This window comes from Corvus kubaryi, unplaced genomic scaffold, assembly GCF_017639235.1.
Source record: "Corvus kubaryi isolate FWS band 111438036 unplaced genomic scaffold, C.kubaryi_AGA036_p1.0 64976, whole genome shotgun sequence".
NCBI classification, from domain to species: Eukaryota; Metazoa; Chordata; class Aves; order Passeriformes; family Corvidae; genus Corvus; species Corvus kubaryi.
In genome coordinates this window covers 1-27,953 of record NW_024581657.1, presented here as the reverse complement: position 1 = coordinate 27,953, position 27,953 = coordinate 1, and the positions used below count along the sequence as shown (strand labels likewise).

Below are 27,953 nucleotides of genomic sequence, written 5' to 3'. Positions count from 1 at the left end.
AGTAAGTAGGCTTCTTTTCACAATTTGTATCTGGCCATCTTCCAAACAGCACAAGAGAATCAAAAAGTACTTTTTTTGACATCTCAGTTAAGAAGACTAAATGTACTACACAAACCAGGTTTTGGAACATTGTATAAACACATTCCATGCACAACCTTAAAAAACACAGCTCATGAGGAAAGTATTAAAGAGCAAGACAGACAACTGAAAGCTCCCTACACATGCAGGACGAAAGATAAAATTTTAGAAGCAGGAAAAAGAATGAAATTCTACAGAAAAAGGAATGAAGAAAGAAGGAAAAAAATTCATGCACAGAAAGACAGATGTCTTGAAATATGACTTCTGATAACAAAATACACAAGTCTTTATAAAATCCCCATTAAGTTGGTTAATAATCATAAAATACTACACAATATCTCTCAATAGAAAGGTATTTTCTCATTAATACTTTATACTCTCAGGTTCTGTGAAGTCATATTTCAAAACATTCCTACTCTGTCTGGTCTGTACCTTTTTTATTGCCATATATGAGTCGCTCTTCAGATGGAGAGTCCAGAAAAAAAGGAAGTGAATGATGGAGAAAAAGGCGAGTGAGACAAAAAAAAAAAAGATATTTAACTTGGCAGTGGTAATAAAGAAGGAATGGAGAAGAAATGTGAAAAAAAAATAAAATGGAAAATTGCAACACTTAAAAATGCATTCATCAAACAAGAAGTGGAATTGTTGAGAATATTTTAACATTTGACGATAAACAAGTGAAAGTTTGAAAGTCAACAGTTAAAAAAAAATCCAACCACACAGATAGATAAAGCATAGACAGTACCTAGGTGGCATAAGAGATGCATCAAGCAAAGAAATTGTTAAAGGAGACAGAAGAATAAAATAATTCAAATTAGGAAACTACAGACATGGCATATGCAATCAACTGACAACTGCAACTACTCTGGCAGACATAAATCCTAACACCTCAGAATACCACCTAACCCTGCTTGGTGCAATTGCTTTATGTTCAGTTTAGTAGGTTTACTTGAATAAAAACCAGGAATTGACTGTTGGCAGGATCACTTTTGAGACTTCTTCCACATTTTCACGTTTCTGGCAACCATCTAAATGGCAGCAAAGTTGAAGTGGCTCAGAACCAATGCAATCCGATGTAAAACACACAGCTGCTTAGCACAACACTATTCTGCTATCAAATTTGAACACAGTAGCTATCAAATATTAAGAAAGGGGTTGTGTCTCTAATATCTTTATAAATGATCCTTTCATGTTCCTCAAAGGCTCCTGAAAGTTTCCTTCTTCCTCCCCCATCAACAACAATCCACCAGATCAGTTCTGTTATTAGTTAAAATGAAGGAAGTCTGAAAAATGTTTAGGTGTGACATTAAGCACCTCTGTAAAAAGACCATCAAAACAAAGTGTGATATGCTAGGTCTTCATGTCAATGTTGCTTCCTAATCATCATGCTACAAACATCTCTTAACAGTCTACTGTATCACAGTTTAAGAGACAGAAAGATGTTATAATCCATTACATGGATACACATAATACAAAGTACAAATACAAGTTGTCCTTTAAACTCAAATGCAGACTTAACCTTGCATTCCAGACTTTATTTATAGTACTTTGCCATAAAAAATATTGTATCTAATGTTCTTCCACATCAACTCTTATTGAAGAGCAATCATTAAGAAATTTAGGGTATTATAATACATTTATTCTAAATACTAGCAAAGTAAGTTAGTATGTTTTAAATTTTAAATGCCAGGACATTTGGAGAACTTCCCACTAAAAGTTTGCTTTATATAGAAATCAGATATGAGTATTTGCAAAAATTTGTTTTAAATAGAAATCACATACGAGGATTTGCAAAGGTTACTATTACTGCTTCTTGATCACAAACACAAACACAATTCCCTTCTCTGTCCTGCCAAAAGCATTGTTTTCTACAGAAAAATTTGAAGGTGGTTTTCTTCAAATGCCAGGCAATATTACACCAATCTAAGTTAATTACTGTTCACAAGTTATTACCACTAAGACGATTTATGTATCTTAAAGTAATCCTTACCGTCAAATTGATCTTCTCCCTCTGTCATCAGCTCATCATCAGAACAAATGCTCAAAACATTCACCAACATTTCTGTTACTGTATAGGAAAAAATAAACCTTACTTCATTCTGTGTACAATTTAAAATATTTCCATGCACACAAGATATAGCTAGTCACGAGCAACTCTAGTGAATTAACTTCTCACACCACAGCCATTGTTCAGTAACCTCATTTCAGAGTAAATGTTTTTCTGGATGAGAGCTGTCACAGAATTTAAAAAGCTCAGAAAAATAAGCAGCTAAAAGTTATACAACTAAACAATCAAACAACACAAAGAACACTCCTCTCTTACAAGGAGTTCTTTTAGATAAGAAGACTTTTCTTGTAAATTAGTAGTTTTAACCTTAGGTTAAGTATTTGAACTAGTTTTTATGCAAACTTTACTTAAATATGAAAAATTTTGACTGCTCAAATTCAGGCTTAAATTGAAAAAGCTACTCTGTTCCTGACACCTGCAGGCATGTACCAGAAGCACTCAAGCAGAAAAATATTTGAATATAAATATGGGAGTTTGTCTTTTCAAACTCTCCTTAAATATATCAACATAGTGGATACAACTTTTGTGAGACAAGTATTTTTTTTTCTCCAGGAATATTCTTATTCTGCCACTCAATCTTTCCTACATATATCAGACTCTTTCTTAAAATATTCTAACCTTCCTCTACATAGAGTATTCAGAAACCTATCCAAAAGGCAGTTGGTTTAAAAACCCTGTAAATTGCTTCCTACATTTATTCATGACTAATTCATACAACCCCTGTGTCATCTGCTATGGCTGTATTCTTCATTCTTGGGAAAGAGTTAACTCCCTACCATAAAAGAAAAACCCAACCAAATTACTGTGATTTTGATCTGATCAGTGCAGACCAGACAACACTGACACTAAATCCTTCATCGAAAGTGGAAGCATGCATTTGTCCAAAGGCAAGGCTACCCTACAAGGGCCATGACTCCAGCCGTCTGAAGCATAGAGCAGGGCAATGAAACACTCAAACACTATTTAGTAAGTTGCTGGATGTCATTACCAGCAACACAACAAAAGCAAAATACACAGTATCAACCCTTTGCTGTTGAAAATGTTATCTACTGCATCATCAGGCAAGAAAGATAAAAACAAAATCTCCTTTCAAATGTCAGGTCCCTTCATTTAAACATAAAAGAAATTGTTGAGTGGGTTAACCACAGTAAGAAGTGTCCAAACTATTTGCATTTAACTGCTTACTAGAGACAACATAAGCAAATCCAGAATCCTAGGTTTTTACGTCCATAATACATAACTGCAAGAAATTGAAATTTTATTTAAATTTATTTTATTTGAATTGAATTTGAACTAAATTAAAAATAATTTTTCAAAGAAATTTAAAGAGCTCTCCAGATCTCTTTTTCTGAAAAGAGCAGTTTCTGTCATGGAAGGATTTTAAACAGACCCAAATAGCCTCTAACCTCGTTGCTTGTCAACTGAGGACTACTTGGGGCCCCAGTGTCCTAGATTCAGAGTTATCATCTCTAGAGGGAAAAGAAAAGAAAAAAAGGAGGATCTGTTCTAAATTATCTTTTTTACAAGAAAAATTTTAACTGAAAAACTTATCTTCAATGAAGGTCAGTCTGTTATATCTACATAAGAAAGTTAACATTTTACACTAAAATCTCAATATAAACTTGTACCTATAACTATACAGGATTAATCATGTATATAACTTAGCATTTTGTACAATATGAACAATTTTAATAGTAACTTCAAAAGCAGTTCAAAGACACTACTTAACAATGAAGATGTACACCCTCAATGGAAATTACAATTTCTGTTAACATCTTAGCTATATTAGACACAATTCTAACTACCTTGACTTAAACAAGTGAAGAAAACAACACAAAAATAATGCAATTCATCTTTCATCAGTAAATATATTTAAAAAAATAAAAATCTTCCCAACATGGATCTGGGAGATATAAGAAAGATATTAGTTGATGCATAACATCTACTAACCTTTTTCTCCAACAAATGGCAAAGACCATGTGAAAACATCCATAAAATTTGGTAGCCAGTAAGGATGAGGAGAACAATTGAACTGACGAATATTCATCACATTGTTTTCATATTTTAATACAGCCGCTAAAATGAAATTCAGACATTTTGAAAAGAATGTTTAAAACTTTTGAGTACCACTAATGTAAAGTCACAGGCTTGGTTTAGGTCTATTTATACTATAGACTAAAGAATCCCAGTGGTATTCCATTCTCTTTCTTTCACAGTATTTGCAGACAGATAACTAATGGAGCACTTAGGATTTTCACTGCATATGTTGCACTTTAAGGTACTGTTACATGTCAATAAAGGTCTGTATTACCGTATTTTAGGTCTACAATGAACAAAGGTTTTAAAAAGTCCTGAAAAGACATAATTTCATTAACTTTAACAAAACTAACTCAGAACAGCAGTATATTCAGTATATGCAAATTCAGGTTTTATTCTTCATTTGTGTCTTCCCATGCTATAAACCTGGAGTAAAACCATAGACATCTAGAAGACGAAGGAAAAGAGGAAGCATTAAGAAAAAAGACTAAAAACCAGAAGCATTCTAAAGCTAAACAAGCAGTTGACTACATTTTTCTATACTTACACTTACATTAGACTGGGATTAACTCATGTGAAAAAAGCTTACATTAGACTGGGAATAGCTCATGTGAAAAAGGGTTGTATGAACACAGTATCCATAGAGATAGTGACAAAACTTAAAAAGCCAGTTGAAGATACTTTTACTTCCCCTTTACTTTGCAATTAGTGAAAATAAAAACAACTCATCTTTTCCTGTGTACAGTCATTCACCCTACAGAAGTGGTATGGGCTGGGGGTGGTTCCTCATAGGTGGGTGGAAGAAAATGCAATGTATTTAATAGAAAAAAAGGTGTTGGTTTCAAAGGAACACTACTTGAACATTTGGAGATCATTCATTCATCACATACTTGAAATGCCTTACTTTAATATCATACTTGAATTTCAGCAGGCTTTATTTTTAATTTCTGTTGTTGAACTTTACTCTCATCTATGAATAACACTAATTCACAGCTAAGCTCTTCTCTGTAATTCTGACTTGTAAATCTTTCTCCACACTATTAAACATGCTTCTCGTGTTCAACTCTATCTTAGCAGAGAATGGACAGAAATGGATTCCTTGTTTTATACCTCCTAAATAATATTCCCAATGGCGATCAGTATTTTGATCACTACTTGCTCTTTCTTGATTTCCCATATACAGCCATTATGGGAATTACCATCACAGCTAAGATGCTCAGATGCCAAGATACACAATGCAAACCACCTTCCTTGCCCACTGAAGACAAGCAGAGGAATGCAAACTCATAGCACAGGGAAACCTTGCCTGACTGGATAACACCAGCTGATATAATCACAAGTACTAAATAGCAACAACTTTCACAAAGGAAACCTTTGCCCACACTTATGTTTCAAGGTACTCCTCTTAAAGGAGGTTGTCATTTATGGCTCTTCTTTATAACTTTCATTAATAGATTTTTTTCTGTCCTTCAGTTTCTTAATTGGCAAAAAGCTGTTGATATTAGATTATCTAGTTAGACAATTTTATTTTATTGTTACATACAATTACTAATAACAAGTTCTTACCTTTATTATTGTAGACATCCAGGTAATTAGGTGCTGAAAAAATTGTTATTAAAGATGGGAACCCTGTAGTTTGACTTTTCCTGTACATTCTATAACTGCAAAACCAAACAAATTATATTACATCTTACAGCAAATAAGCAAACAATTTTCACACTGTGAATATTTCCTTGAAAGACACATAGTACTCACCCTGCATCTTGTGCTTCATGTGCTCTAATGATTGACAACAAATTATTATTTTGCAAAAATTCACAAACTGCTGGATAGCTGTGAAATGAAAACAATGATGAGTAAAAGATATTCTCTTAAAATACGCAAGAAGAGACAGTATTAAAACACCCAAGTAGATCATAGCATACTCTCACCTATAAAAGTATGAGCATCCTCTGACTGTATTATGACTGAAATGCTCGGGTGAATTTTCATTTCCAAAATCTTCTGAAGGATCTGACCACAGTAAGTCACACATTGGTCCAAATGCTGGAGGCTCTTTGAATCTATCTAACTGTTTAGAAAAAAGATGTAACAGCACAAAGACTCTTTAAATATTAAATTATTAAGTTTTACACATTTGTTAACCTACATATCCATCAATACCAAGCATTTTTAGAATAAATCCCAACCATATCAAAGAGAAGTAGTTTCTGTATAGTTTTTCCTCTCCTCCTCATGAAATAAGGCAGAGGCATGCCAAAAGAACCAAACCTGTTAAGAGCAATAAGATTTATTAGTTGTAAAAAGAAGGGAGATAACTTCCAGACTGATGGATATGTGTAATACAAGGTCAGGATACAGACAAGGAACAAAATGGTCCTTTTTCATGCACATGCCACATCTACCAATCTGGAGACACTACCAGGAATTAGCAAAGAGAAACAGTACAGAAAACAGGAATTATAAAAGAAAAGGATGGATAATTAGCACCAACTAGAAGAGACTAAATATATATTACAAAAAACTGCTAAAAATCCAAACTAACAAAAGAAAAAAAAAACCACCCTGAAACACCCATCTCCATAATGGATCATTTAACAATGTAATGAAGATGACTGGCCCAGCTGTCTTAGATTGTTTTCATACAAGCTTTATTTTTCAGCTCTATCCCTGATGTAATGGGCCACAAGCATTTTGGGAGATGTCTGCATTTTCTCTCTTGCTTCTTCTTTACTGATTTTCACTTGAAACACCTGTTTTACCAGCCTGCAACTTTCCTAGTAGCCACAGTCAAAAAGGGCAGAAGTAAGGAGGAAAGCACGTTTGTTAACGTAAAAGGAAAATACCCTGCTTAAGTAAGTTACAGGCAATTAATCTCTGCTGTCCCAGAAATGAAAGTAGATATCCCAGATTCAATGTAAAGTTTATTTTGTCTTTATGTAGCTGGAGTTTGTTCACAAGATGATTTTATCCAAGAAATGTAGGAACGGTTCTTTGATGGACAGTGCATTTATCTCACTTCACTTCCCATACCAAAGAAGATGACTTTGATGGTACTAGAGAACACTTAACTCTTCAGGACAGGCTCGAAGGGAGGTTTGGTGAGCACCTGGTGAATTTGAGTCTAACGGTCCATAGGAATCCATTCAAATATGGAACCAGCAGTAGTGCCAAGCTCTCTCATGCCCTGGAAAATCAGAGCTCCCGAGGCTGCCACCTGTAACATAAGTGGAAAGGTCCAGATCTTTACAAATTCCTGCCAGATAATGGTAAGGCAGGTATTAACTGAAGTTGTTGTTGGAATTTATTCAATATTAAAAATCCTGTGGTTTAACATTTCCCACACTGGATGATAAACCTGGTATGGAGTATTTCTTCCAGATTGAAGAAGTCAGTCCATCAACTTCTGCAAGTACCTGAATTTCTGTAGATTAAACCATCAAGTTTCTAAACCTCCAGCAATAAATTTGGGTCCAGAAGCTAACAGAGGCATTCACACAAGGAAGTTTCAACTGTTTGCTGATTGATGTTTCCTGCAATACAGAAAGCTGAAAGTCTAGAAAACATTTTTAAGAATTTTTCTTCAGTCTTCAAGGATTTTCCTTGTGACTTTGGCCAAATGGATAGAGACATTACAAATAAGAAGTTTTGGCTGCCTGCAATTAACACACCTCTCTCCCAAACTAATTTCTCATAGCATTCAAACAATAATGCAGCCATTTCCTGAAGGAAGGTCAGTTTGTAAAAAATAAATATACTTGCATATACTTATACTACATATACTTACTTACATTCACACCAAATCAGTTTCTCCTTCACTAGACCGTCAGACTAGACAGTCTACTAACTGGCATGGTTCTCAAGACATCTCAAAATTCAAGGAAATGTCACTTCAAGCTACTCAACCCAGATTGCATATATCAAATCAGAATAATCAACTTAAGGATTTCTCTATATTGGCACAGCACGAAAGTTAAAGGACGTGAGTCAATTCAAAACACTTGTTACTGATTAACTACTTCTGAATGTGCTTTGACAATGGCAAAACAGAATCTCAATACAAACTGGCTTAACGTTTTTCTAAGTATGATTAAGGTAACTGAGAAAGACAATTTTATTCAAGAATAAGAATCAATACACCTGGTGTTGGAACAGAACTAGGTAGTATATTTTTTAATATACTATAAAATACTTAAATCTAAATTATTTTCTGGTACTATGCAGTCAGGACAACTAAACTGACACGTATGAATGTTGCAATTCAGAAGTACCAAAACCTGAGAGGCAGATTAAGGTACAGCAAATTAAAACAATTTTACTTTTGAGGCAAAAGACCTTCACAGAAGTTTCACACAGGGACACCAGTTTTAATTAATCTGTCCTAATTTTCCTTGAGAACTATCAGCTAATAAAGCCTACGGAACAAGATGAAGGCCAGTGAAGAGTGGCAGTCATCTTACATATTACTGAACAAAAGGAAATTTCAGCAGGCCACAGAAAGGAAGCAAGGTATTACAAAGACAGATTCCCAGTAGTGCCACCATATATTTCAAGGCAATTAGCTGACCAAGTCTTATATCACCAAGAGCTAAACAAAAGAAGGATCATCTGCTGTAAATGGGGAAAAAAACTCAGTCTCTCTTTTTTAGAGTCACCATAATCTCACCTGGATACTTCCTTCTTTCTAAAATACTAGGCTTAAAAATCACAATTCCTGGCATTTTGTTTCAGTAGAAGTCTTGGCAGTGTAAATGATCAACTAAACACCATCTCTAAGGTGATGTGTCTGAAAGAGACACTCTTTACCAAGACAATCAGAACATTTGTGGAAGTGATGTTCAGAGAATAAAAATGAGATTACTTCAAGATTCACAAACTTCCATTTTGGCAGAAATGAGAAGCATCTACAACAACCTCTCTGGTTAGGATTCACTATCATGCCTAGTGTGATAGCTGTCCCCTTCTGGAAGTAAATTTATGACCGCAAAAATAATAATTTAAATTGTGTAGTTTAATCACCTTCCTGCATATCAATACTGATGAAAGACTTCATCCAGAAGAAATTGCACCCTGCATACAACTTTTTTCTTAGGTGATTCCTGCACTATTTATAGAGCTGTGATTTCCCTTTTATGCCAAATAATTACATCCTTGCAGCAAAGACCTCTCCTTAATAAGAACTTCTGCTAATAAACCAGAAGGCTTGAAATATTATACAATTGTCTTGATTGTTTACAGAAGTAATTTCACACACCTCACTTGTACTCCAAGTATATGATTTTTTCCTAGATACAAAACGAGCATTTCACATCACCCATTTAATTTAAATACATTAAAAATATCAGTGCATGCCAAGGTCTAATGCAGCCATTGAAGCTGCTGCCAATCCATGAATAGCGCCTTTTTCAGGTTACCAGATGATTCTTTAAAAACAAAAAAGGCCCAAGGAACAGTTCTATTAACACTGCCTTACATTTATAAACATGTTTTTCATCAGAACAAAATACAATGCAGATTTTCATATATGCATATAAACATTTCACCGTAATGTAGCCTTGAACATTAGAGAAGCACATCTGAAAGTACAGGCCAAGACAAGAGAATTACCTTTTAGTTTAATTTACTTGACACTTTGAAACCTGATTAGCTGCAAGACTGAGTCTACCAGAAAAATTAACCACAGTCCTGTTAAGACAGTGGCTTTCCAAAGTGTTTTTCCAGAATATGGTTTCTTTAAATTACTTTCCAAAAAGCCTTGACCATGGTTCTTTTCATCTGTATAGTGAGAAGTATTAAGGCATTGTCAGAATGGCACTGTTTAGTCCCTTTGCTTTCTTACTTCTCTCTCTCTCTGCACAATGCATACGGATTTCTGTACACGTTAGTATTTCCTTTGACAATGCAATGTGCCTCAGTACATTTTCCCACTTACACCACTGCTCTTGTAAATATACTTCCTCTCTGTTTCTACCATTTTCTTCTCCTCTCACATCACTCTGCTTGGCAGTGTAACATCTGTAAGTGAAATAAACTGACATTGGAGGCTCTGAAATTGTCCAATCAGTACAAAAAACCCCTAATGAATAAATATGGTGAATTCAGAAATGAGATTCAACTGGACAGCCTACAAATTTGAGGAAAGGGAGAGGTAAAAAAGAAAAATGAAGCACAAATAAAAGAGAAAATGCTAAGAAAATGAGAAATGCAATTAATGAAGATAAAAAGACAAAATAGGCTGTCAATATATACTTTTATACACTATAAAAGCAATTTAGGAGCATGCTTTTACTTTCTCTCTGACATTTAGATTTTTTTACAAATAGGCCCCCATGTACCATCTTCCATAGGTGGATAAACCACATTTTTTCTTCCATCCTTACCTAGAATCCCAAAGCTTTCTTAGAACTACCTATGTATATTTTAAGCTGAAATAATCTACATTTTAGCTGTTCCTAATCACAACAGGAATGGTTTTGATTTCCAAATGCGGCAGTCAAGATGTCAGCTAAGTTAACTTAAAGAAGTCTAAAAGGAGTATGCAAAAAGGAAAGCAATGGACTTTGAAAATTCCCATCTGATGCAATCTCCACCTGACAAGTCATCCATGCAAGTAGAAAGCATGTTATTAGAAACAGATACCTCATGTCATCACAATCTTCTGCCCTTTAAATTGCACATCACTACTTAGTATTTCCATTGTATAATTTTTAAAAAACTTTTTAAATTCTTCTTATGAATATGCTCAGCATATTTACCACAGTGAGAAGTACTCAACTGTTACTCAAATGCCTACCAAATTTTAAACAGCAATCTGAATTTCTACTAAATACTGCAATGTCTCACTTTGTCAAAACTAAAATCCATATATCTAAGACAGTAAAAATTTTTTCAAAGAAATTCGAGAATAATTGAAATATGATGTTAGATATAGTAAACAATTCTAAGACTACAATTAATTTCAACAAATTCTCTCCTGGAAGCCATGAGAACACTAGCTCTTATCTGGAAAGAAATACAATGGATTGCTTTGATTGGATATGAAACTCTTCACATGTAATACCTGTCTCAGAAAACTACGTGGGGATTTTGAGGGTTCCTTTTTGTTGTGTTTTGTAACAGTCCCAGCCTGTCCCAATGAAGCCTACTAATGAAAAATGCACTAGATAATCTATGAGTTTTTAATTATGATACTACTTAGCCTACATTTCAGTTCCGGATTTACACTTCAACAAGAGACAAGAACAGAAAATATACTGACGACTTCATAAAGATGATTTTGTATAACATCATACAAATATCTCTATTTCTGCTTATTTTCAAATACACAAAATACTCACTCTCCTAATGTCATCTAGTGTATTAATTTCTGGTGAAAGTCCACCATGAACACAAAGAAACTGTTGATTTAAGAGAGCAGCAAGAGGGAGACAATCAAAAGCTTCCATACAAGCATCATAGACTCTTTCAGAGTACTTTATTTTACCTGCAGGAAAGAAAACAGAAATCATTATAAAATCCATAATATATGGATGAAGTAATCTAGTGGATCATAGTTATAAGAACATATATCAAAGCGAATGCTTAAAAAAGCCCCAAAACAATGAGTATTTTGGGGTTTAAATGAGCACTTCCACACACCACAACAGCAAGCACATTTCTAAGACTTATTTTCTTGCAGAACTATAAACTGCTTTCACTTCTTCTGTTATCTCAACTGTGGAGAAACTATTTTTATTTAAAAAAACAAACACTGAATTATTTAATATTTTAATACAATTATACAGCATACTTCAGTATAAAATACTACTGAGAAATTTGTGAATTCTCATTTACAATGAAAAGCTAAGAACTGATTATAGATTACACCATTTTTACCTACACCAAAGGGGGTTTTACCAGGCCAAATGATCCATTTAACACTGGATCTATAGTTACACAAGCCTTCAAATGGAGAGACAGCTTACATCACCAAAGAGTTATCTTACTAGTATAGCTGAAATCAATCCTCCAAATGGAAAAATTACCCCGCAGTAGGGATTTTTGCTAGCTTCACAGTGCTGCTCAGCAAATTACTCTGCACTCCTGACTACAGCCAACACAGCAAAATTATCTTACTCTCCAGGATTTTAAAATCAAGATTGTTATATCAAAATTTACTCAATAATATATATTTACAGCCAGCTGTCTTCTTGCACTCCAAGGCCACACTGAACTGCAAGCAATTCTACAGAAGTCAATGGGGGCCTCCAGATGTTTGTAATGCCTTAATTAATTAAGGGACAAACATCTCTCAAGCACAATGACAGACTATAGATCAGCAGGTTGGAAGTAAGCTAATTTTATATTCTTAGACAGTACTTACATTCTTGCTTAAAGGTAAAATACTCTGTTAGGTGTCTGCATTCATGGTTGCCTCTCAAAAGAAACAATGTGCTTGGGTAAAGAATTTTCAGGACCCATAAGTACAGCACGCACTGTTGAAAAAACAGGATATGCAGTAAAATACACTAGTTTATGAGAACTTTAGAAATTATTACTGAGGAACACTGAGTAAGGATGTTAACAGTTTCAAAAAGCACTGCTTTTTGTGTCACTATTGCTTAATGTGTCATTTTAAAACGGCACTATTTCCCCGAGTCCAGTTCTGGACATGAGTTAGGCAAATTGTTTATTACTTTTCCTAATAATAGCCACACAGAATGCTGAAAAAATACTTCTATTTGCTGGATATTCAATAATAAAATAAACTCAGCAGAATTAAACTGTAGAACACTTTCATCTAGACTAATACTGTATGTGTTTCTGCCTAAAATCTGATTTTATATATGATTCTAAACACTGGCATAAGAAGAAAAGCAGACATTTATTAATGAGACTGTAAAAAAAACCAAAAAAACCAACCTGACAAAATCACTTCCCTTAAGGTTACCTACATCATTTGGATACAACTTTTAAACTTCAACTGGACAGAGTAAATCATCCCTTCCCCAAACACTGGGAAAGCTGATTGCTTTTTCAGTGTACAAGCAGCAAAGTCAAAGAATTACAGTGATTTTCTATCTATCATTATTACTGCAACAACAGCAGCAAACCCTCAAAAAGACAGAGCTAAGAACATGCACAATTATTTCAGTTTATAGCCTGTTACCACCCAGCAGTCCTGAATGCCCAAAACGTATTTCATAAATTTCAAATCTAATTCTTGTCTTTCTAACTGAGCACAGAAATCTCAAAACCCCAGAAGTTTTGGACTTCACTGAAGTCACCTGCAAGCTGTTATTATTGTTGTTCTTAATCAATACCAGTACCCCAAAGCTACCATTCTTCAAAGACATTTTGCACAGAATACCAGAGTACATGAAGGAAAAAAGAAAACAAATGAACACTGCAAAAAACGACTGCAAACACTGAGAAACACATCAAAGATTTTTATTGTGAAGTATTGCTAAACTACTTACTGAATTTTTATCTTCTTCGTAAAAATATGCAAAAGCAATCATTGCTCAGAAGTTTTTTTAAGTGTAACGGTGAAAAGCTTTCATACCAGGTTTTGATATATTAACATAGAGAGTTGCTATGTAAATGCCTTTTTCTAGGACAATTACATTATTTGTAATCATCATGAACAGGCGAAGAAGATCAAACTAATAAGTAGGGAATGTCTACTGAAATTTTTCCTTAAAGATGACTTTGAAGCAATCATTCTTGCTACATCTCCTGTTTGGCTACCATCTCTAACAACCCCAAAATGCATTGTGCATGCCTTTCACAGCACACACCCACACGTTATTTGAAGCGCAACATTTTAATAGAGAAATTAGAGAAAATACACCGTGCACGACACTATTTCAAATGATATGCCATTCCATTAGAGTTGGTATCTTTGAAGAGATCCCAAGCTGAGGCGCTTCCCAGGCTGGTTCCAGAAGAACACTTAACTTAAAAACCATGCTCTGAAACTAATCGATGTGGATAAGTGAATATCTTTGAAATGTAGCATACTTAATAAACATGCTGAAAATTAAAAAAATTATTTGAATTCAAAGGAACTGAAAAATTAATGGCAGAAACACAGGTCATCCTTAGGAAATATCTGTATTTGCTCTAAGAATTTTAGTAAAGAAAAGTATTAATAATTATTAAAAACATTTGATTATATAAATAAAACTAGTTTCTTTTATAAAAACAAACAGCTAATAATATTAAACAGATAATAATATTACAAATGATAAATTTAAAAACTCACGACTAACCTGTTCTCCGAAAACACACAAACATATTACCAGAGAAGCAGCATTATGTGTAATAATGTTACAGAATTCAACTTTTAGAAAATTAGCTAGAGAAAGAGGAGAAAAAATGAGTAAGTCTGGCGATTTCAACAGGACAGTCCGAACAACTGGTCAACATCCTGCTGTAAACAGGCCTTTGTCACAGGAGAAGGCACAGCAAGGAAGAACACATTCACATGTTAAAGCAGACCTAAAATTTCATTCGAAAACCTAAGTGAAAGCGTGCTTATAAAAAAACTAGGACAAAACAGATTAATATATTCAGTTACCTCTATACTAAAATAACCTCTGTCTACATAGTCACCGAGGAAGAGGTATCTTGTGTTAGCAGGTGATCCTCCCACTTCAAACAGCTTCATTAGATCAAAGAACTGGCCATGAATATCACCACACACTGCAAGCAAAAATTTTGTTCGAATTAATTTAAAAATATCTAACAGAAAAGTTACTAAGTTATAGTTAACAGCCACAAAGTACTTCTAATTAAGAGGAAAGGCAGGTATAAAGCAGGAATAACAGAAATTTTTGAAGGTTCCCCCTTTGCTTTTCATTAAAATGCTGTCTTCACTACCTGTGACAATGCTGATGATAGCTCTATTTGAGTCCAGGCGACCGGGGGGTATTTTTCTAACACATTTAATGCACTGAGCATTGAGGTCTTGAAAGCTGTCAGCACCTCTTTAATGTCCTCCCCAGCTCCTTAGGTATCTTTGCAAAATCTCCTTGGTACATGTATTTGAAAATGCCTGCTGCTTCGCAACAATCTGCTGAGTCCATGTGAACTTGAAAAAAGCAGGGAGAGTGCTTTTGTTTCTGAGTCAGACTAACATACCTTTTAATAAAATCGTATCTTCTCCTTACTCTTCTCCTTCAAATAACCACGTTCACTATTTCAACAGTGGATTTTTCTTGTGCTTTTAGAATATGAGATAGGACAAGACCAGTGGTCAGCAACTGAAGGCAGAAGTGCCAAAGATAGCAGCAGATGGGAAGTCTTTAAGGAGCGTACAGCAAAACCAGATCACCTCACAGTTTTAAAAAAAGTAATTAAAAAATGCATGGAAGAGACAACTGTTCCTATCTCCTCTTTCCCACAGGAGTTCCCAGTTCAATGGAAGTCAGGATCTGCCTTCTCACTTCTGCATAATGTGTCACTGGCAACAATTAACAGGAATTTGAGAGACTATGCCTTTCATTGAAGCAAAATGTCACTGATCAACTGATAAATAGCATCTTCGGACTTCTTAATCAGTAAAATTTTTGAAGGAAAGAAAGTTGTCCTAATTCTGGGAAGAAATACTGGATATGGCACACCACATTTTAAAGGTTGTTATTCTCTTTGAGCAGACCATTTGTCATCACAGCCTACAAAATATGAGACTAAATAGAATGTGCACTCTTTTATGTCTCTTTCATTATGACTTCTACTCAACCACTGAAAGAACTTCCCTCCTTTTTAAGTTGCCAATATACCAATTACCTGTACAAACAGAAATATAAAAATGCTAAACAAACTTTAGTTTTGAGTTTATCTGGAACTTCAAAGGACTCTGAGCTCATTCAGCCACTTAGTAGTTAGCAGCATTTCAATCATTCTTTTTTTTTAAAATGTCAGCAATAATAATGTGCTGATGTAAAGTTTCCATTTACCCAATACTAACAAATAGCAAGCTGATGCCCTAAAAGAAGCTTTCAGACACTAATTTTATATAAATCCATTTAGAAGAAAACACATTCAGATGAAAGAAAATCCAATTTGAACATAAAAAGCAAATCTACTTTCATAATCATAAATAACAGACATGCAACATAAACTACTGTCTCTGAGTCTAGATTGTTTATAAATAAAAGTATTAACGGACACCAAATTCCACCTTTCACCAGGTCAAACAGAAATAGAGCTGTTCAAACTATGAAAATACTCAAGAAAACCCTAAAAGTCAGTTTTGTATCCCAGTGGATCTGGCCCTAGTGTCAAAGATGATAAAACAATCTTTATCAGTACCACTACTCTCACAAGAACGTGGTTTTACCTGCAATCACCAGTCTCACTTATAGATGAATATGAAGGTGTATTTTTTACTAAGAATCCCAGTTGACAGTATTTGTTTCAAACCACAATAATTAGCTTCTCTTCACATATTTAGATTTCAGGATTATCCTGAGTTCAGGTAGATGCCTTTATTCCTACGTATAATATTGCAGGAATTAGAAATCCATATTTTAACAGCATTTAACTACTTCCTTCTTTTTTCCCAATTTTAATACCAATCCTACTAGCTTTTTCAATAGGTTTAATGCCTTCATTTTGCAAAACAATGTGCAGACTGTTAGGCAAATGCAGTTGTGAGGGATAATTCAATATGACTAACAGAGAAATTTTAATTTAGCAATTTTAAGACAAATTCTACTACTGAAAAAATCTTTTCAAATTTTTTTCAAATTTAATTATGTATGAAATTACCTAGAAATATTACCTGTAATTGGAGCTTCAACTTCTATCATAGTTTTTTCCCTCCGTAATATTGCAGCACCCTCATTGATGATTCTAAGTGCAATTTCTTCATCCACTCGACCTTCCTTTATCAAGTGGTTCTTCAGAATGTCAACCCTTGGTCTTCCATCTGTGTCAAATACTTCTTCAGACGTCAAGCGATGTGTTGGTGGAAAAGGGACAGCTAAAATTTAAAAAGAATAAATGGCAGTCACAACAATGCTATTTTAAAAATACAGTCCATCTAGGAAAAGGGATCTATCACGGAATAGCTGCTATCCCAAGTAGTGAACTTGTCTTTTCACCAACTAATTTTATGACATCATTAAAATCTGGACAGAGCAGTGCTGTGTATATATTTTAAAAAATAAGGTTGTAGAAACTATAAAATGTAGTTAGAAGGCACAGTAATATGTACAGTATCTGGAAGAGTCAAAACTGACAATAATCTCTTTCCAATATACCACCATTCCCTGAAGGACACATGAAGTACTGATGATGCAGGATTATCCATGGAATAGCCACTCGGACTTTCAAAAGCATTAAAAATTATCCCATCATTGAAGCCTCAGAAGAAAAAAACCCACCAAAAACCCTCAACCAAACAACACAACCACCAAAACAAATGCAAAGCTAGCAAGAAAAGGATCCAATACTGTTCGAAAGACTAGAAATAAAAGGAGCCAGCAGGCAGTGGCTGGGGACCCAAGCGGGCTCAGCAGCTGCCCAGACAGCACGTTTGGCAGTTGGCAGCAGCTCAGTTACTGCACAAGTGAAATACGCATGTGAGCTATGGAAAAAGAGGATACTTCAAAACTGCCACTAAGCAGTACCATGGCACTCAGGATGTTACAGGAAATAAAACTAATCTGACCCTGTCCTCTCCTCAAGCATAACTACTGTTGAAAGAATGAACTAAAACAGAAGCAAAACCATTCTGTTTCTTGCCATTTAAATACTGTATGTTAAAAGAGAAAAATGGGAGGAGCACATCTATTCAAAGATAAGAACTAGTAGTATGAACACACTTGTAGATAGATTATTCATACTTATTTTCTTACTCTCTGAAGTCAAACTTTACATTCCAAAAATCAATGCTTAGGTACTGAAACATTCACTAACTTCATGAAGTCGATTTCTAGATTACTAGTAACACATTGCTACCCTTCTCTTTCATGAAATAATAAAAATCTATCAATAAAACAACTGATGCATAAATCATACATATATTCACTGAAATTAAATTAGTCTAGAAAATAAACTAGAGATACGTCTACTATTCCTCTTATAAAAGTTTCTAGGTAGGAAGAAGCTGAAAAATGTGCCTTTACACAGTGTAGAACAAATTCACCACTTTTTTGTGGACATAAAGTATTTGATTAACAAAAGAGAAATTACATGCCTTTCCTTCAGTCCCCTCTATCAGTAATTCAAATTTCACTCAGAAATGTTAAAATTCCATGTAGTCCAAATGTTAATAAACTTAACTTAGTTATCAAAAGAACCACTTCCATTTTATGCACAATTGTTTAAAAACATAAATCTAGCTCTGAAAAGAGAAATTAATTATTCCAACAAAATAAATCTATCTAATTTTTTAAAATAATTTAATTACAACCATGCAAGCATCAGTTATAATATTCACTGCTTTTCTGAACTTAACTTTGCAACCTTCAGATTCTCTTAATGTTATTTTTTACATTATCTGGAAGTTTATATCAATCTGTACATAAATTAGTTTAAGGCTCTTTCTTGCCCCACTTTTTTTAATACATTATTTGTGGGCCCACAACTGCCTTCAGCAACTCAAAGTTGAGTTCGTCCTTTTAGGAGAGACCAGACAACTCACAAAGGAGATTTCTCCTGCTTTAATCGTTTCAAACGCATTAGAGATCTCACACACCTACCCAGAACCAAAGTCAGTCACCTCCAAGACACAGTTTTCTAAGAACTGTGCTTCATTAATCCTAGTATTATTCAGATCTACTTAGGTGAAAGATGACTGTTTGTTCTTTTTGGAGTTTTCTTGGGGTAGATAGAGGGTGTGGCAGAGAATGGTCTGTTGAGGTGACCACCTGTTCTTCATTTTCTAAAGTGCAAATCATTACTGACTTACTACAACTACCAGTGGCTGCAGAATTCAGAAAGACCCCTTTCTTATGACAGTTCAGATATTTCAGAGGTTCTAAGTCCGTGGTAAATGAAATTTTCTTCTCTTAATAAAGTCCTTATATCTACTTAACGCATTTCAGATCTGATTAGCACAAAAATATCTATTTTAACAAACTATAGCTTTGAGTTTCTCTATCAAGTTATATTTTCTGGGAGGCTAAAAAACCAGCTGTTTTAATCCAGTGTCAAATTATTTGAATTAATATACTTATGAAGACTCAAATTTAAAACTCTGTATCTGGGGGTTCATTACCCATAATGCCCAAAGCCCACGACTGTGGTATGAGAAGTAATTAAGCATCTCTAAAGTTATATTTGCCTCATGAAAAAATGAAGTATGAAGTCTTAAAACTAGTTCCTCAGAGTTTAACAAAATCCTTTTCACACAATACATGTATTTTCCCATTGCTCAAGAAGGATTTCTTAAGAGTAATTTTCAGAGAAGGCAGAATAAAGTATTGCTAAAGATTTGAGCCACAATCTGCATCATCCAGTGACTAAAAAGTAATACTTAATACAAAAACTGTTTCTTTCCATTTTATACTTTAATTTTTGTCCCAGCAATAGTTAACACTGTATTAGAGTGCACACCTTTGAAAAATATTACAAACAACTTCTTTTAATAAGTTAAGGATGATGATTTTTGAAGCATGTAGACAATTTCTGCAAACTAATGGGTTTAATTAAACCTTTGATGAAGTAGTCATAGAATGTTATAGCCTAAGGAAAAAGAATTGCAGCATGATGTGTTCCAAGACAGAAACATAATCCACGTTTTAAAGTCTTTGTGCACAACATGTGCTCTCGGGACTGTAATGGAATGGTAATTAAGAGGAATTACCCTAAGGAAATAACATGGTGTTGGGCATTAAAGGATTCTCTTCTTCCATTCCCAGCAAAGCTAAACAATAGAAAAGTATCTAGAGATCAATCTCTAAAGTAATACACACTGCAGTACAAAATAACAGATTGTATCTTATTAGTAAAAGTATAGATGTTAATAACAAATGTAACACATCATGATTTCCAACCACGAACAAGATTTTCTACAACAAACCATTGCTTGCTAGTCAAAATTAATCAATTTCACTTTAGAAATATATATGGATGATACAATTTTAATATATTGATCAAAAAATGTAAACAATAGTTTTGGGGAAAAAAAGCAGTGAATAGCTTTTGGGACGTGTTAATAAAAATATTTTGATGGGTTTTTATTACTACTTGTATATGCACTAACAAAGAGGAAAAAAAGCACCTTTCCTTTATACTGCAGTACTAATAAAATATAGAAAGCAAAACCTCTAAACCTAGTTCTACACTGACTTTCTACAAGTCTCTGGGTCCATTGATATCTTACAATAAAGCATGCTGTGGAGATTCAAAGGATAGCACCAATCTGAAGGGATAAATTCCCAGTACGTAGTAAGAAGTTCAAAGCAGAAAAACTACATTAGTGTGGCACTTCATCCAATATCATAATCCCTGCTGAGAGGTGCAATATGGCAACTAACACAAACACGCTACTTCCAGACCCAAAGCAGGTCTCACACTGGCTAGTAACAGAGTACAACAGTAGCTGCTCATAAAATCTTACATGTAGATATTGTAAATTTAAACCACGCTGATATATATGCTCAATTGTAATAACCTCAGTTAAATCTGGCTTGTATCAAGAGACACCCTGTTGGAATAGGCTCATGAAACAAGATGAGATCAAAGCCTCTAGACTAATGTAAGAAAAAGCATCAAGGATCAACTGTACAAGGTACTGTACTTTCATAAGCAAAATTGTTTCTGTTCTTATAACTGTAAAACTTAAATAATTCTTCGTCTCTCACAGGGACAGAAAATTAGCCATTTTTCCTCTACCATCAGGAGCCCACGGCATGTTTCATGAATTTAGTTTTGGCTGTTAAAACCCGCTCAATAGCCCAGATTGCATTTTCTGTTTCAAGAATGTTTTTGATTTCATAGATAAAGCCTCACCTCACATTACTAAGGTTACTAAACACAGACATTCTGTTTGCAAAGAATTTGTTGCTTCAGTGATAGGTATACATGAAACAGTATATATGTTTGTCTCCACCAAATGTACCATGTATCAATACAACCACGGTGTTCTGTGACAGAAAGGCCAGCATTCTTCATTTTGTCAGCAGGTTTATTATCATGACAGCAGAGTGGTCTGTGGTGTTTCTGTTGTTTAGTCACCTTTTCTGGTCTTCTGGTTTTATAAATGCATTGCTATGTATTGTCACTCAGAAGAATCACAAAGCCTAACACCTACTATATCTTTCAGTCTGTCCCTGGAGTTTTCACATCTCTGCCAACATTCCTACAGAAGGAAAAGATGAAGCACCCATAACTGCTAAGGACAGAATACATCCAATAATCCTTCTGCACTGGCAGAACAGATTTGAAAAGAAATAGGATAAAGACATCACAGATGGTCTGTGGACCAGCAACCTTGAAAATACTAGATAAGCACAAATACACAGCCGCATCTACTGGAATCAGAAAGCTACAATCAATAGCTGACAAAAACCACAAGTTACCCTATTCACCTCAAACAAGGAAGCACAGATCCAGCAAAGTCAGTTTCTTGCAAATTACAAAAAATATCCCAAAGTTTCTTTGAATGCAAGGTTCCTGCTGTATTAGCCAGCATTCTAGAATCAAGAAAAAGGGCCCTGTAAACCATAAACCCTACAACAGCACTGAAGGTACTATTTATTTCATCCTCACTTATCATGTACTTGCAGTCTCAAAAGTTTCATAGAATTTTAAATCTCAAATGAAACTATGGATATATCTTGCATGCCATGGTGCGTTCATTCATCTTTTATACTGTCTGTGTAGTTTTTCAATTAACTTGGTTGATGTTTTTGGAAGTTCCTCACAGGAAAAATACAATTGTTTGTTTGAAAAGTATTTAAAGATACTCCTGCCATTAAAATGGCCACACTGTGTTTTGCCAAAAAGATTACTTAAGTGCTTAAATGTGCTTCTGGCAATGATGGATGAATAGATCTTTCCCTCTCCATACTCTGTTGTCCAAACAGGGTGGTTTACAGATTTTCTCTGGAGTTTCATCCAGACTATCATGTTCATGACCACTGCTAGAACTGTTTTCTGCTATTTTGTCCAGATTCTGAATAGACGTTTTCATAGTTTTTGCCTCCAGTGCACCTTATTGCTACAAATTCCACAATTTGAATCACATGTTATACGAAAAGGTATTTCACACCTTTTCTATTTTGTTGAGTACCACATTTCTCCTTTTCACAGGAAGACAAGAGTTACAGTTGCTTCCTAATCAATTTTTCCATTAAATACCACTCATAAGGTAAGAAATATCTAATTCTATCCCCTATTAAACCACTCCTTTTCCAAGTCAGAGACTTGTCACTTTTGTCATTCCACCCTGTCCAAAAGGCACTATGTGCCTCTGAACATACCTTTACATAAACAAAAAAATCAGGAAGATGGAACAAAATTACATGCTGTTGTTCAAGATGGACAAATAACACAAAATACATATAACGCATGATGGTACAATCTCTTTTTTCTAAATTGGTCATCCAATACTCCCTGAATTCTTATCAGACCATTTGACTGCCACTGCAGTAACATTTTCAGAATGTTATCCATACAGATCCTAATATTTCTTTCCCAAGTTCACTGCCTTCCATGTTTAAGCAAGAATTGTTCTGTCCTTTGTAGAGTCTGCTCTGTCTTTATCTGAACAGTATCTCCTACAACTTCTTTACCAGGCACTCAGTCTAACAAGAGCTTCCTGAAGCATCTCTGGAAATTTGCTGTCCTGGATAAGTGTTACTATTTGCCATTCACTCTGTTTTCTAAAGAACTTGTCAACACATTTAAAGAGCACAGATGACAGATGTTAACCTCTCTCCACCATGGGAGTTTACTACCTATTCACATCCTTTCTCACCTAATTAATTTTGATCCAGAAGAGGGTATTTCTTCTTTTGCTTACTTTAAAGACTTCAATGCCTGATGAATAGTTTTGCCTGGATGAAAAAGCTCACTGGATCCTTCAAAATATTCTAACAATTTCTCTTGATTTTTCATCTATGAAAACTGTACCAACTCCTCTTTAACACTGTATTTGCCAGGGATATAGTTAGTCCACTCTTTCTTACAAGTGCTATGAATCTGTTTAAATTAAACTTATTGATCAACAGTTCTCCAGTGCAATCTAGAATTTTTTTAGAAAATGCTGCTGTGCTCCATCTCTCAGACTCAGAAGATGAGATATGCCACAGGCTATTGAAAATAAACCCATAATTTTGTACCCCAAACCCCCAAATAATTCCTTTAGAACCACCAGACAAATATCTTCTGATCCTGGGATATTTTTTGGAGAACATTTCTTTTGTTGATATGTTTTGAAACCACTTACATTTCAATGAGAGAATTATTTGATCCATTCAGCAATAAGAACTGACTCATGTGCGAAGGAGTCCTTAGTTCCTTAAAAAATAAACACACATGTAAGCAGTTGCCAGATTTTTGTGCTCTGCCCTTACCTTCCCAGCCCTCAACTGCCAATTTGCCCAACTGAAATCTAAGCAGGCTTCCATTTTTGCGTAGGGTTTTTTGGGTTTTGTTATTATTTCAATATTTAAGCACTCTAAATATCCCCTAATACAAAAAAAGACCAGTCAAACACTTACTTGGCAGAATTCAGTTCCATTCCATTGCCTCTCCCCCAAAACAAAACTGTGATTTTAAATTTTTCTTTCTTTTTTTTTAAATATGAACTTTTAATACTCTCTATACCCTGCTGCTTTTCTGGATGATGTTAGAATAATTTCTGGCCGGCAGCATAAGTGCCATATAATATTTTTAAAGCAGGCTTCATGCTGCCTGTCAACTTTTAACCTTTTACCTTTTTTTAAAACCAGACTCTGAATTATAAATTTAAATACTGCAATGATTTCTTTTTCTCCTTACATGGGCGTAATTGTTCAAAAGTAGCTATCAGAACCTTAATTTAGGAGCCTGTTCAAGGATATGAGTTACATCTCTTTGGGTTTCTCTAAAGAGTTGTTTCAATAAGCGTCCATTTAATATCTAAAATGATTGTCTGCCAATCAGACTGTACCATGACTTTTATCCAAAACAAAGGAATACTGAATCCTTCCATTTCCGGAAGAACAGACATAATCTCCAAATTTAGCATTAGGTCAGCATGACAAGGTCCCATGGATTGCTTCCCAAGGCCTAGCAACACCCACAGTGTAATGCTGGGAGGATAGAGCACTTCCAAGTAGAGCTACCCACAAGTGAGTCAGAGAAGCCCTGATGCTTTGCCCTCAAAGTAAAGGCAATGAAGGCTCATCCCTGCCATGCCCAGGAGCACTCTATCAAACAGTGTGAATTTACAAGCACTTCTTCATCCTTACCAGGGAAAAGTACTTTACTACAAGGTAGCAAAACAGTTGTTTCAGTAGAAAAGATACATTGACAAATTTAAAACTTGAAAGTCACATGCTGAAAGGTGAGGTGAGCCGATTGAAGTCAGTCAATTGTCATCCAACAAGAAAGGCAAACCCAAAGAACCAGATACAACATTTAAGTATCAAGAGCAGTTTACAGAAAAAAGATTTTGACAGAACATAACAAAGGGAACTACTCTGTTTCACAGGACAGTAAAACACTAAGTATCTTTCAAAGATGGAGAGGGTGCTTTAGTAAACAGTGAATCAGAACAACAGGTACATTTTCCCATCCCTATTTAGAGGAAAAAAAAAAAAAAAAAAAAAGCAGTAACAAAAGCCTCATCACAAGACACCTTTTGGGAACCAAATGCCAAAAGCTGACTTTAAGGTGTTTCGGTTTCATAGCTAACCATTAATTTATAGGAAACTCTGTAAGTACAAAGTACTTAGGAAATTTAACTAAGCGGTGTAAAAAGAAAATTTGAGCTTTTTATACACTTTAAAAGCAACCAATGACCTTTGATGAGACAATTCATACTTGGAAAGATATGCTAAACAACACAGCTAGACTGCATATTTGAAGTCATTATTATGTTTATTTTATATGTATCTATCTAATACCTGATAGACTTTCAAATACTTCTCTACATATTTGTACATATTTGTACTTCCCATCAGCTGCTAAATATACAAGTCAAAATATGAAGGGGGACACATCCTAATCATTACCCTACCTTCTTAGAAAAGATTAGTTACTGATGATACAGTAATTCAATAATTTCTTCTTGGGTGAGCATCTCTTGCTCATTTCTGCTAACACAGAAGTGGTAAAGAATTCAATTTCTCAAAGCCTGTGAAACTTAATGGATTCTGTTCTTTATCCTCCTCTTCCAGTGATACAGAGAAAGAAAATAAAATTTAAATAAAATCAAGATAAATAATGCAAATAACAGCAAGCTTTAAGTCCTGAATTCATATTTTCTCCCAAGAAGACACAGTATATAGAGAGCACGAAAGCTGAATTACGGACCAATACACGGATACACCAGATAATATTACTACATTTTCTCTGTGGCTTTTCTTAAGAATCTGAGACATTATAAAAGACCTATTCATTGTATAACAGGAAAGAGTATGGTGAATGTTTCTTGGTATGTGAGAGGCAATGCATCTGTTTGTGAAGAGGGATGTGACACAGTTGTCACATTTCAGCATGGTTTCAACAAACTGCACAGATACTCCCACTTAGGACTGACATAACCTGCAATCTTGCACTTCTGGGGTCACTGTCTAAAAAAAATATTTCCAACTGCACTGCACCTAATGGGGGAGGGGAAACCAAACCACCCTGTCCTTCGTATCAATAACACAGACAGCCTGGCACAACTGGCCAGGCTTTCTCCAGAAGCCAGTGATTCAGCATGATAGGGATGGATAGGACAGGTCAACAGAAGGTATAGAAAACTGCTGCTATATGAACTGGTTGTAATTATGTCAGATGAAGCCATCAAAGACTGATTACAACAGTTCTGCATCCTAACATCCAGGTTCAAAGAAATACTGCAAGCTTGGGCAGTAATTCTGCTTAGAATGAAGCAAGTCTTAACTATTATTTTAAACAACCAGATGCATAGGTCACATTTAACAAGCTGAATTATTAAGTGATTGGAAATCACCAGGTTTTCCACTGCATTCTAAAGTATCTGATCACTTACTATTAATTCTTTTACATTGTTTGAAGAACTTAACTTCTTACCAAAAATTGCAGTAAAGGTACAAAAATTCAGCACGTCTAAACACCACACACTGAAGTAGCACTAATGAGTACAGGTTTCCAATAGACTTGGTTTTAATATTTCCTACTTTTACCCTTGCAATTTGTTCAAACAAATCAACAGGTTAAGCAATTCAAAATGAGTAACAACTTATTGCGAGTAAAGCTCTCCAGTTTACTAGAAAACATGCCAATGTCCAAAACATACAGTGGGATTCCAAGGCTTTAATTAACACCTGCTGAAGACAAATGCATCCTTTTCATTTCTCAAGGCCCCCTGTTCTGCACCCCTTCGAACTCAGTCAGACCCTGTGTTCCTAGGAATGTCAGTCTTAAAAGCAGACTGCTTGCATACACCTGTGATTTCCAACAGCCCAGGCCTGCCATAGCAATTGTCCACACTGACACCACCGAATTCAGTTCAATATGAAAGCCACTGGGATCAAAATAAAATTATGTGCAACTTAAGTAAACACAACCTAGGAATTCTTTGAGGCACTCGATATACCATTAAGTATCAATTTAGGTCTAACACACATATTTCAGGATGTTCTGGTTGCAAAGGATTATTCTCCTCACAAAAACTAAAATGACACACTTCATGGGGTTCAGAGAAAAGAACTTGCTATTTTATACCATTTTGGTCGCTAGACCACCCTAGTTTTAGACAGATATATCTACTATAAAATTCTTTACTTTTTCTCCTAAGAAATACAACGTTTGACTTTTCACGGCTCCCCACGAGATTACCAGGGAAGGCCACAAAGAAATAGATCAAGGTGATTTTTCTCCATCAGAACCAGAACCTGAGAACAGCAGCCAATAGAACGAGCGGCAGCACCTTCCCACTCGCTCTTCCCCGGCGCTGTCAGCGTCTGCAACTACAGGGCTCTCCCCTGCGCAGACAGCGGAAAAGCCCCGCAGAGCCGGGGCGCGGAGGGGCCGGGATGCGGCGGTGCCCCCGGCCAGCCCCGCACACGCTCCGGGCAGCGCATCCGGGCGGGACGCGCCAGGCCCGCAGGCCCCGGCCACCGCTGCCATCCGCGGCCCCGCCGCCCTCACGGGCCTGCCCGCGCCCCGCTCCGTCCCCCGCCTTCAGCAGAGCCGACCCCGGGTACTCCCACGCCCGTGCGGGCATCCTACGCCTCCTCACGGTGCCGGGCTGCGCTCCCGTCCCCACCTGCGGGCAGGGCAGCCCGGCCCGCACGTGGAGGGCACCGCTCCCCACGGCCGTGCCGCCTCTCCGCGCCCAGGCGGGCCCCGGCACTCGGGCGGGGGTCACGGCCCCGCCGCGCCATGCAGCCATGCTCCCTCTGCGGGACGGCGGGACGCTCACCCTTGACGGCGCGTTCGCTGGTGGCGTGGGGCGTCAGCAGCAGCACCTTGCTCCCCTCCTTGGCGGACATCGCTGGGTGCTGCCGGGCTCCGACGGCGGCTGCTGGGCGCGGCAGCGCCTTCGTCCGCCCCTCCGCCGGCGGCTGGCGGGGCGCGGCGGGGCGGGCGGGGGCGGCTACAGGCGCCGGGCGGCGGCGGCCCGGCGGAACACAACGATGTCCGCCAAGGAGGG

The 27,953-nt window shown here is 36.1% G+C and overlaps 1 protein-coding gene across 11 annotated transcripts in view; it reads right to left on the bottom strand.

Annotated features, from left to right (window-relative positions):
* Window positions 1-27,925, bottom strand: part of LOC121672805 (serine/threonine-protein phosphatase 2B catalytic subunit beta isoform) — a 47,068-nt gene extending 19,143 nt beyond the window's left edge. For 6 of the 11 annotated variants that reach the window (XM_042045689.1, XM_042045691.1, XM_042045695.1 and 3 more), the window contains exons 1-10: window positions 27,723-27,917; window positions 16,953-17,153; window positions 14,745-14,869; window positions 12,546-12,657; window positions 11,521-11,666; window positions 6,115-6,254; window positions 5,939-6,016; window positions 5,750-5,844; window positions 4,097-4,222; window positions 2,069-2,146 (exon numbers count right to left, since the gene is read on the bottom strand). In XM_042045689.1, the coding sequence (XP_041901623.1) occupies window positions 2,069-2,146; window positions 4,097-4,222; window positions 5,750-5,844; window positions 5,939-6,016; window positions 6,115-6,254; window positions 11,521-11,666; window positions 12,546-12,657; window positions 14,745-14,869; window positions 16,953-17,153; window positions 27,723-27,792 (1,171 nt within the window). In that variant the 5' untranslated portion in view covers window positions 27,793-27,917. Of the gene's footprint in view, window positions 1-510; window positions 538-2,068; window positions 2,147-4,096; window positions 4,223-5,749; window positions 5,845-5,938; window positions 6,017-6,114; window positions 6,255-11,520; window positions 11,667-12,545; window positions 12,658-14,744; window positions 14,870-16,952; window positions 17,154-27,722 lie in introns of all 11 variants that reach the window. The other 5 variants (XR_006019000.1, XM_042045688.1, XM_042045694.1 and 2 more) reach the window with 2 other exon arrangements.
* Between the last annotated feature and the right edge of the window lie 28 nt (window positions 27,926-27,953).